General features: G+C 38.7%; 1 protein-coding gene across 9 annotated transcripts in view; it reads left to right on the top strand.

Moving 5' to 3' along the window:
* Positions 1 to 12,003, top strand: part of LMO7 (LIM domain 7) — a 136,044-nt gene that overhangs the window by 117,006 nt on the left and 7,035 nt on the right. For all 9 annotated transcript variants that reach the window (XM_049815901.1, XM_049815900.1, XM_049815897.1 and 6 more), the window contains 8 exons: positions 303 to 328; positions 641 to 745; positions 3,159 to 3,251; positions 4,648 to 5,018; positions 6,824 to 6,889; positions 7,550 to 7,615; positions 9,520 to 9,572; positions 11,221 to 11,440. In XM_049815901.1, the coding sequence (XP_049671858.1) occupies positions 303 to 328; positions 641 to 745; positions 3,159 to 3,251; positions 4,648 to 5,018; positions 6,824 to 6,889; positions 7,550 to 7,615; positions 9,520 to 9,572; positions 11,221 to 11,440 (1,000 nt within the window). The remainder of the gene's footprint in view (positions 1 to 302; positions 329 to 640; positions 746 to 3,158; positions 3,252 to 4,647; positions 5,019 to 6,823; positions 6,890 to 7,549; positions 7,616 to 9,519; positions 9,573 to 11,220; positions 11,441 to 12,003) is intronic.

Here is a 12,003-nt window from a genome sequence, read left to right as displayed (position 1 = left end):
AATAATAGGAGAGGTGTAGCAAAGAACCTCTGTATTGCCACAGTGGGAGATGTACTGCTAATTCAAGCAATTGCTGATGCCACTTGTAAGCATGTAAAGCTTTTAAGCAATTGTGCACATTAGTTGAAAGCAGCTAATGAATTCTGACCTCAAGGAGGTTCAGTAGGGCAAAATGCAAGCATGGCTTACTAAGGAAACAAAAATTAGTCTGAAGCTAAGAGTTCCCACATTTACACAAGTCTTGCAGTAGTGAGTATATATGGTTCTAATGATTTCTGGTTTTTGCCTTCCAAAATTCACAGGAGGCCCAGAGCCTGCAATGCCTGATGTAAGTACTATTTACAAACTACTAATTAATTGTATAATCCTGGTCTTTTCAAGAAGCCCACTGCTTTCTATTGCTTTTTATACTGCTTTAAAATTGTGATCAAATCTGAGAGTACTGACTAAGATTTTCTAATGTGTCATGGAACGGTTGCTTTCCATCCCTTTGGAGAAAAGAATAATTTATGTCCTTGTGACTATAAAGCTGCAGTGTTTGTAATAGCTTTTATTTCTCAGTTTAAAAAATAAGTTTTAAAATGTAGAGTCATGGTAACATGGAAGAAGATAATATTATTTCATTTCTGTGCTATATTAGCTCCCAGTCCCATCCATTAGTGCTCCCAGTCGTCGGGTTTGGGATCAAGAGGAAGAACGAAAACGACAGGAAAAATGGCAAAAGGAGCAGGACCGTTTATTGCAGGTATAATTAATCTTCATAATCATAGGCTGGCAATCCCTTGGGTGTATGTCACGGTTTAACCTCAGCCAGCAACTGAGCACCACGCAGCCGCTCACTCACTTTCCCCCTGCCCAGTGTGATCAGGGAGAAAACTGGGAAAAGAAGTAAAACTCATGGGTTGAGATAAGAACAGTTTAATAGAACAGAAAAGAAGAAACTAATGATGATAATGATAACACTAATAAAATGACAACAGTAATAATAAAAGGATTGGAATGTACAAATGACACACAGTGCGATTGCTCACCACCTGCCAATCGACACCCAGTTAGTCCCTGAGTAGCGATCCCCCCACCACCCTCCCCCCAGTTTATATACTGCGCATGACATCACATGGTATGGAATATCCTGTTGGCCACTTTGGGTCAGCTGCCCTGGCTGTGTCCTGTCCTAACTTCTTGTGCCCCTCCAGCTTTCTCGCTGGCTGGGCTTGAGAAGCTGAAAAATCCTGGACTTTAGACCAAACTTTACTTAGCAACAACTGAAAATATCAGCGTTATCAACATTCTTCTCATACCTAGCTTAAAAACACAGCACTGTACCAGCTACTAGGAAGACAATTAACTCTATCCCAGCTGAAACCAGGACAGTGCAACAACTGTAAAGGAGGAGAAGCAACACGTGACTTCTGCAGTTCTTCTTACTGATGGCCTAAGAGGACTTTCAGATATGTTTGCTGGGCTGCACAGTTACACACACTAGCAATTTTTCAGCAAGAAGAAGACAATGCATTAGTGAGCTTCATGAAATCAAACCCAGACTGAGCATTCGCTACAGCCAGAAGTGCTTGGTCATCACAAGGCTGGTATGCTTTTGCTGGAAACAGAATTTAAAGGATAATCAAAGACCTAATGGGCAGTAGTCTTCACTTTTGAATGAGTTTCATTTTTTCCCCCTTAAGAAAATTGTCTCTAGACTGAGTTTTACCTTCAATTAGTGATATTGCCTTATATTCAGAGATGAAGAGAATGCAGCCAGTGCCATGGTTAGATGCCTGCTAGCATCCTGTCATTTAGCGATCAGCTAATCAGTTGGAATCAACCTGGTTCCCAGGACCTCTGAGTCAGGAATTTGAATCTGCTAACACAAAACCACCTTGATAACCAGTTGCTAGAGATGGAGGGATGTGTTTCAGAGGGAGGGGGCAATGTTTGTCATCTTAGGATAGCACAAAAAAACCAAGCACGCCTCTCAGTAAAGACCTCAGCTCAATGAAACATAAGACCATTCAGCTACATTCAACAAGACACATCTCTGCAAATTAAATTGAAGTTCATTATCTAAAGTCTATTGGCTAGGAGAGATGTCTGCGAACATCATTTACTTTTCACAAGTCCTCCTAATAAGTTTGGTGCATTCAGCAGAAAACTGTGAAGTCAAAGTACAGTGTAGCAGCTCTGTTGCTTTTTGGATGTTTATCTTTTGTCATTCCTTTTAGCTTACAAACTCTGCAAGGAAAGAACTGTGCCTTCCTAAACATATTTGTGGTCTCTCTTATGGTTTGGGTGCTCTATTTGATGCCTGAAGAGATGGCTTTAAAGAATGTAAACCTTGGCTCGCCTTTCTTGAGAGCACTCTCAGCCCTCTGCCATCACTTTTCTTTTCTTTGCTTCTCTTTTTTTAGTCCTGAAGTAGTAAATTTGGCCAGAGTAATAGTGTTCTTTCTCTTCCCCATGATCCTAGTAATGAGTTTTCAAATAACAGAGAAAGGAAGCGAAGTCCTTCTTTGCTTATTTCCAACATCTTAGAAAGAGTACTTTTGACATCATTAAATATTTTGCTTTTCCCAAAATGTTTAGTGGTGTACCTTGTACGTTTATTGTGTACCTTGAGTAATGCTTTAAGACATGACATTGATTTCATACCAAATCCAGTCATAGGACAAATTTGGAGGTCCAGAAATTGGTTTTTGTTTAGGTAACATTCCAAAAGACCAAGAGTTCTTGCTCAAACCAAATTACTGCCTCATATTTCACTTAGTGATCACTGTATATTTACTGTATTAATGTGCCCAATTCCAAGTTAAATATAATCACTCTGTCTTTCAAGAAATACCTTCGATAGCTGATTTTTGTTTAAATGGGAACTAAACTGTAAGACGGGGAATATAACAGATGTGAGGTCAGTTGCTATGAGACTTAGTGTGTAATAAGCCTGGGTTCTCCAAAATCAGTTGCAGAACTCCTTTGGATTGTATTTGAGCTAGGTAGGATTTCATTCACTTGTGGCGGACCTAATGTCCTAGTAGAGCTCAAGCACGTTTTTACCACACTGATCTGTTAAAAACCACATTAAATACCAGTAGTACATTTTAATGCAAATAAAAAATACCATGTTTCTGATTTGCGTGTTTAACTTCAATCTAACCTAACAGGAGAAATACAAACGGGAACAAGAAAAACTGAGGGAAGAATGGCTGCGAGCTAAGCAAGAAGCAGAAAAAGAGAGCTCCAAGTATTTTGATGAGGTAGGCTATGAATATGGCTTCACCTTTGACTGTTTAATTTCATGATGGCTTTCTTCACTTATAGTAGATGCATGCAAGCAGGCAAATAACTTATTTTGCTATATCTTTTATCTTCTCATTTTGGAAAATAAATTGTTGTCTATGATGTGGTAGAAAGAGGTTGCAAAAGTGTGAAGGAAAGAGTAAATGGCATGTTTTGAGACCTGTTGAATTTGGCTTTTTTTCCTTATGGATTGGTTAGGTAACTAAGACCAGAAATACGTTGGGAAAAAGTTACGTCATGTATTAATTATTGTGACCAGAACGAAATGGTCACCTTTGCTGTATATTTACTTCCTGATGCTAATTGTTGGATTTCCGCTTCAATACTTCATTATGAGGCATGTTCGTAAGTGCCTGGCTTGTTACTGGCAACTGGTGCATCCTATCTCTGATAAATTTACATATCAAATCAATTTCAGATTTGCTATGATGTATTTCAAAACACTGAATGTGTGTAGTTTCTCTAGGTGCTGACTTTTGTGGCTGTTGCTTATGGGAAGATGAACAGTTTTTTTCCCGAGTGTGGGAGGTGTCTGAGACATCTCTTCTTTATTGCTATGCGAATGCTGCTTCAGGCATCCTAGCTAGATCAGCTGTGTTCATACAGTCACGAATAAGTAGACTGTAATTTATGGCTTAGGACTTCAATAAGAAAGCTCTTTGAGCTCTTAGAGGACTTTGCTGTACAAGAATGTAAACCATTTGATATTTCTTCTATCATTAGAGGTTTGGATGGACCTGTAAACAGTATTTGTTCTCTGCAACTAAAACATCTTTTGACCACTGAAAGACCTTTTCTCGTGTTTGAGAGAAGAGTCATAGAGTGGTAGGTCTGAGGCTTGACTTTCAAATCATAGGAGAATGAAGGAGGGTGGGGGTTTCCTCCACACGAGGATTCATGTGAAATTCATTGGTCCGATATACATGTGCAGTGTATATCTTTGTCTATACACTCTTAGGTACATCTCAGGTTTCTAAGTCGAAAGAGTAGGGAGAAATGCTGGGTATCACGGAAGAGTTTGTTTTCCATGGGTATTTAAGTGGGGATGGGATGGCCTGAAATGTAAGCGATACTTTAGAAAGCAGAATGTTTCACATAGTTGTGGCCACGCTGCCCATGGAATGAAGGCTGCTATGTGGAATGAAGCTCTTGCATTAGGAGAATGTGCTAGCAGGCACTCAAAATATGAAACCAAAATTCACCCTGGGTCTTGCATTGAAAGTGTTTGGGATGCTTTTTACACCGTCTTCCCTCACAGAATGAATTAACTTTTCTTAGCAACCTGTTTAAAAACCAGGTCCCTTCCCTAAAAACGTGATTTTTTTAAAAAATTTTTTTTTTTCCTTGCTACAGGAGCAGACTGTTCTAACCTTAAACACAACATCTGTACCTGCACGGGCTCCATCTGTGTCCAGCTGGAGAGCAAGCCCTGAAGCGAATACTCTTGAGGAGCCAGAAGGAGATGGAGGAAGGGAGCCGGCGGCACGCTTGCTGGGCGAGGAAGAAGAAAGAAGGAAGCTTCAGGAGGAACGGAGGATCCAGGAAGAAGCAGCCCTGCGTTTTGAGCAAGAAAGGGAACTCCAAGAGCTGGAGCTTGAGAGACAACGTAAAGAGAGAGAACAGCAATATGCTGAGGAGCAGAGGCAGCGGGCAGAGATGGAGGAGCAGAGGCAGTGGGCTGAAAGGCAGAGGGAGGTGTCAGTGGAGACGTCTCAGTACCAAAGGTGTGCGCTTGTGATGGGGTGTACTCTCTCTTCCTTCTGCATTAAAGATTCACATGCATTTCTAATGGGAGTGTGTACGTCCTGAATATATGAGGGTATTCGTGTAAGATTCGTACTGTCATCAGTTAATGCAAGATACCACAGGATAGCCTTTCTTTATAAAGGTAGAAGGATCAGGCATAAGACGAAGTCTTTCCCCATGAATCAAGTGCTCTATTTACCCACTTCAGCTCGTTTTTTAAATAGGAAGTGTAAATACAGTACTTAGAGCCAAATCAAAGATGACCTGAAGCACTCAGTGTGAAGATTTTGTAAGAACCCTGCATAAGCTTGTAAATTGAGAGCCAGTGGCTCAGCATACAGGGCTTTCAGAAGAAATACCAACTTAACTCTTTTACAACAAATGTGTGACTGATTTTTCCAGAGTCCTCTCTCATTTTAGTTCAACAGTGCAACAATAAAGTTTAATTGCACTGCTGAGTTACTTTGTCGATCATCGTGGTATCGTGGTATATGAGTGAAAAGATACTGGCTTAGATATCATAGCCTGTTAGAAATACCTACTGTGGATATGTTTATTCTAGGCATGAAAAAGTTCCTTTCATTAACTTCCTCAGCAGCTTGGTTTAAAACAAAAACAAACCAAAAAAACCTAAAACCAAACTAGAACAAAAGCCCAGAAAAAACCCCAACTATTAGTTTACAAGTTCATGTTCTTGCCTGGAAGTTTACAGACTACTATTACAGGCATCATGGGAGATTAATTTGTCTGAAACAGACGAAACCAGTAACTTTTCCTTATTTCTTGTGCATTTAGTGTACTGCCATGTGTATGACTAGCTTTGCTGTTTCTCTTGAGGATTTTCCCCTGTTCTTATATAAGTAAAAAGAGGTGACTGAAAATAATGCATGGTATCAAGTTAAGTCTTAGGAGAAGAAAATATGATTATAAAATTGCATATATTTGCAGGGAGGATTGTGAGACCTGGAGTTACTTCAGTTCATTGTAAATGACTGCTGCTTGAGATCCTGCTGAGCAAAGCAGAGGCACAGTTGTTACAAACACTGAACAGGTTCTTCTTGGCAGCTGAAACAGGGTATCTTTACGGTACTAGCTTGCCCCAATCGCAAGATAATAGGACTTTGTGCGGTAATTTATTAAGCTGCTGTAATATCTGCATATCTAAATCTTTGCTACATGCTTTAGTCCCAGGGGATTTCATTGCTGCTGAGGTTGCTTTCAAAGGAGGTGTTTTGCTAGACAAGGGTGCTTTTGCTTAGTAGTAAAAGAGCAAGTCCAGTGAAACTGGGTTTTAAAATGCCTGGTGTCTGGTGTTAAATGTTTGCTTTACAGTGATATCCAAAGATCTGACTTGAAATCTGATATGTTATATAAACATCTGTGAAGGTGTGATACTTGCTGCGAAGAGCACTGAGGCTGGGGACAGGCAGCTGGAAGAGCTTTATCCGTGGAAGTTAGTGGGTGTTTCTCTATGGGTTACAAACTGCACCTATACGATTTTCTAGAATATAGGTGTAACTTTTAGAGAGCTGCTGTGTTTGGACAAAGCTTACCTCCTGGCTTTGAAACAGATGAGATAATCTCTATCGTATACTGATACTTGTAATTTTTGCAGCATCTTAAAAAGTCTTTGGGGTGGGGGAGTTCTCATGTATTTTCATGTTTCTAGCAAACACATCTGAACTTTCTCGATTTTTCTCTATGTATACTTACTGTTCGCTCAATTTCTAGACTATGTTTTTTTGTTTAATACGTATTTTTTATATCTGTCTTTTGCTTCTAGACATTATGAGAGCTATGAAGTATCTAAAACAATAGAGGATCGACCTGGCCATCCTCTTATTGACAGGTAATAAGAAATTGAATTGATAGGTAGGTTGAAACATCTTCAGCAATAAGTATTAACCATTTTGGCATGCTCACGTTTGGATTCCTTGTCACTTACAAAAATGTAATTTTAGGCAGTTTTTCTGACAACCTTTCTTTTTCTGCCTTCTCATGTTAGTTATGTTTCTGGCTGATAAAATTAAGCCTCCTTAGAACTTTAACTGTTTGGGGTTGGGTTTTTTTTTTTTTTTTCATTTTTTTCCCTTAAGGATCTGTTTTGAATATTTTTAGTTGCAAATATTTATGTCTATGTATGTCTTTTTCTGTATATGAAAGAGGGAGTGGGACTTTGTGGAGAGGGACTTACAGGGGCATGTAGTGACAGGACAAGGGGTAACAGCTTTAAAGTGAAAGAAGGCAGATTTAGATTATACACAAGGAAGAAGTTCTTCACTGTGAGAGTGGTGAGGCACTAGAACAGGTTGCCCAGAGATGTTGTGGATGCCCCATCCCTGGCAGTGTTCAAGGGCAGGTTGGATGGGGCTTTGAGCAACCTGGTCTAGTGGAAGGTGTCCCTGCCCATGGCAGGGGGGGTGGAATTAAATGAGCTTTAAGGTCCCTTCCGACCCAAACTGTTCTATGATTCTGTGAACATAATGGTTTGTGTTGGTTTTTTTAATAGGCATTATGAGCGTTACGAAGTTTCTAAAACCATTGAGGAGCAACCTGGCCAGTCATTTGCTGACAGGTATGTGTGATACTGAATCTTGGCATAGACTGTAACATCACCATTTCTGTCAGAAAGCTTTGAAACTTCCAATAAACTTTAGCCATGGCAGCTAAGTGTATACTTTGTATTGCTGCTGTGTTCTGCAGTTTTTATGGTATGTTTTCATATTGAGAAAACAAGCAGCCAAAATTTTGGCAAATTATGCACTGTGCTGTAAACAACAGTTAGTCAGTCAGTAGGATTGTACTGGGAGAAGCAGAACTGTAAGGAAGTAAATACGTGGGTGGTACTAGACTCATCTGGCTGGAAAACAATTTCAGATAATATTGTGGTTGTGTCATAACGTGCTATACAAACGAAGGTGCAGTCATCCCAGTCAGGATTGTGCAACTTAAGAGAGAGTAAACAGGGAGGCAAGTGAGAGGTGGCAGCAGCAGAAGCTTATTTATCAGGAAGATAGTAGATGTGCCACTTGTTAAGTTACACTCTCTTGCGTTTGCTATTTTCTTTTTTTTTTTTTTTGCTTGGGGGTTTGTTTGGGGGTTTTATTGTTGGGTTTTTTTGGTTTTGGTTTGGTTTATTTCAATAGAATATATTAGCCACTGCGGATTTGGACTCTTTGAATAGGCAGCTTTTTCTTCTCTCTTTTAATAACTGGGCTATGGTTAAAAAATGCTAAAGCGCCTTAAATCCAGAATGTTTGTCTCAAGCCTTTGCCTTAGATGGTATCCCACAGTAGTTCTGAAAGATCATGTCTGTTGTGCGTTTACTCAGTTCTTATAGTTGAAGTGAGCATACCTTTTTTTATATTAAGAGGAACCCCAAAACTCTCACGGTACAACTAATGGATCTGTTACTAACGGAAGATCTAAATCTAACTTTAGAAGGTGCCTGCACTAAATAGTTACATCTTGGATATACATGTGAGGAGGACACTCAGGTGTTAAAAGCATCCCAGGCAAGGCGGACCTGCTCTTTGGAGCTCCTGTTTACTACAAGCAACTGTGAAACTGTTGCATCTTCTCAAACAGATAGTAGAATAGGTCTGCACCATAGGAGAGACAATCAGAACTTGGGGGAGCAAATAGGATGGAGTTTATGCAACATCTATCTATAGACAAAGGACAAGACTCCCTCGAAATGCTTCTATGCAGGCAATACTGCATGTGTAAACACATTAATGTAGCAGCTTTGAGTTGTGACCCAGCAAAGGATTTCTGTTCCTTTCTGAGGTATTTTAAACTAAGAAACTGGCTGTATTACTTGACGCTAATAATAGAGCACAGAGGTGTTGCTGAAGCTCCTGCTCCGCACTTTTTGCTGGAAAACCAGCTTTTTGCCATTTGTCTTCCTGTATATTGAATGACGTTTCTTGGCTAAAACTCATTTAAAAATTATGCTGGTGGATATAATCAATAATAAATTTCCCGAGAACAATCTGCATGCAGTATTTGAGAAGATGTTTTGCTTACGGTCTAGTAATGGTGCTGAAGTATGATTTAAGTTTCTCATGAAGTTAAATCATTTATAGACCTGCTTTTAAAGTTATAATTTCTTTGACTGTCTGACTGTAGTCTTCACAAAGCTTCCACAGGGAAGGACTTTGGTTTTTACATGTTTTTGTTGAAGCAAATACAATGATTGGTCCTTCATACCTGAAGTGCTAGGAACTTTCACTACACTATTTTAACTTTTAATCGGTTATTACCTATTGAGATCTAAATATTAACATCTTTTTTCCCTCTTAATATCCTGTTGGTCTTTGGGTGTTTTTGTCTCTTGTTTTAAGTACAGCATAAGTTGTTGATGGGAGGGGTGGTGAAAAAAGGGTCTGTGTATCTGTGGTCTGCAATGATGAAATCTTTGTCCATGATGAGGTCTTCTAGTTGAGGTGGAGAAATGAATGTTTTCTATATCCTTAGGAATAAGTCCAAGTCAACTTCGGAACTGAATGAATTCAACACAATCAGAAATGGTAATTACTGTTTAATTTCTATTACTTTTAAAATGTATTTTTTTTAAAAAAGGTGTATTGGATGTAGTCATCCTAAGAAAATTAATTGTCAAAGTGCTTTTTGATAGCTGCATTGTAATTCAAATTCATACCATGCCACAATTTAATGAATTTTCAATAGCAAGAGGAAATTCATATAGTTAACATACAGGCCTAGGACAAATATGATTAACTGCTCTCTTGAAGACCATAACAGTGATTACACACAGATCTTAAATGCCTGAATTTTAGATGACTGATATTTATATGAGATTAAACCAATCATGTAGGTATATCATTGAAGATTTACATGCTCTTGATACGTTGACTCTGTCAATAAAAAAAGCCACACATGCCAAGATGCTAATGTATTTAATACAACTGTTTTGTTCTTTTTAACTTCTGTTAGTGTAGGAGTAACACAGCTGGAAGTCAGCTCTCAATACTGTCACAGTGGCTTGTTTTCTGGACTCCAGTTCCTTGCTGCCTTTCCTGAGTTGTTCTTCAGTTACGTTACTGTGTTTTTAGAGGAATGTTAAAGCAAACAAACAAGATTTATAAATATGCTAGAGTAGAAAATGCCTGAAAGCTATTCCTGTGTCTAAAACATGGTTAAAAAAAGTAATCACAAACAATCATAGCAAAGTAAATGGTGTATTAGAGGACATATTGCATATTGACAGCAGTGCTTTCGCACATTAAAGCCTGGTCACTGAACATAATGTGCGAGTAAACTTCCACAATATTTTAAAATGGTAATCTATAGCAATAAAACCAAGAGCAAATCTATTGCCAGAGCAGTTATTAAAGGGATTGAAATTTCAATTAAATGACTCACTGCTGAGTAGTTTTCTTAGTTAGTCTTAGTGTAAAGAATAGTTACTGGATCTAGGAAATAAAGAAAAAAATGTTGCCTTCTGACACGTCAGCACATATTGGAGAAAGATGGCTTGTTTCCCCTTCCAAAATTTTAAAGGCCATCTATACTATAAATCTTATTTCAACTGACTAGTTAACACAACATCCAAATAATAAAGAGACTTTCTGTAAGATTTTCCTTTCCCTCTCCCCCCACCACACATACATATATACTTACATAAAGCAAGATAAAGCAACGTGTTTAGTGCCTTGAATAAGGAAAGAATTCTTCAAAACAGGGACAACTTACAGAAAAAAAAGAATATGAACTTTTAAAGGGAAAGAAAGTGACCCACCACTCAAGTGTGTATTCTACCTGTGCTTCAGTTTGTATTGGAGGAAGAGTCTAAATTGTGGCACTAAAAGACATCATGCCCTTTTAAAAATACATTTATGTGTGTATATATTTGTACACACAAACGTATATGGATATACACTTGAAGTGAAGGAAAATACCTACTTGTGTTTAAGTTAAACATCATGTAAAAGGCCACATTAATGGAAACACAAATAAAAAAATTGTAATAATAATGATGTATTGCCAAGTTTGTTATTGGTCACCTGGCTGTAAAAAGGAAGTAGAGAAACTTGTGAATATGGTGATGAAGGATCACTCCATGATTTTGGAGTTAGAGCCGGAGTATTGAATGCATGATAACTGCTTTTGTGCCTTAAGATGTCTAGCTGAAGTTTGCTCATGTTGTCCAAACAGGTACGCAGAGCAAGTATTCGGAGAGGTCCTGGAACATGGGTGAGTCGCAGAAGAAGTCTCAGAAGGAGCACAACCTGTCTGCAGCAGAGTTGGAGAGACAGCAAATCCTTCAGGAAATGAGAAAGAAAACATCTCTACACACGGACAGCAGCTGGATTAGGCAGCGCAGTTCCAGTATACATAAGGAGCCTGTTAGTCTGTACAGCAATAGTATGAGGAGGTAGGAATCGTGTTAAAGATTAACTTTGTCTCTCATCAAATATTGTTGTTTGTTTATTCTAAACTTCAGCTCGTATTACAGAGCACAGAAGCAAATCGAGTCTGAAATGCTGTAAGATAAACTGCATAGCAGCACCGATAGAAGAAAATAGCTGTATTACAGCTGGGGTTAAATGGTTTTTTGCAAGTAAAGAATGTGGATGTGACCTGTAAATAAATTAGGTGCTTATTTCTTGGTTGGTATACCAGCAATGGAAATCAATAGTGTGCCTTGTCGTTGACAGATGTGCTTAAGAATTTCAACATGACAATTTATGGTGGAAATTAATTATTATGGCTAAGGAGTATATCTTTTTTATACAGAAATACGTCAGAAAGTCTGCAGTTTCTTGGTTTAAGTAAGGTGTGAATGTTGGATTTGTCACTTAGGAAACAGCTGAGGTATCAGTCAGGAGAGTGTTTGGCTCTTGGGACAACACCTTGTACCTAGACAATGCTATCCAGTCTGGGTGGATTGTTATTTTCGATCTGGTATCCCTTGGAGAAAACAAAAAACAAACCTAG

The sequence above is a fragment of the Accipiter gentilis genome, chromosome 13 (genome assembly GCF_929443795.1).
Source record: "Accipiter gentilis chromosome 13, bAccGen1.1, whole genome shotgun sequence".
Classification (NCBI taxonomy): Eukaryota; Metazoa; Chordata; class Aves; order Accipitriformes; family Accipitridae; genus Astur; species Astur gentilis.
This window is presented reverse-complemented; position numbering and strand designations above follow the sequence as displayed.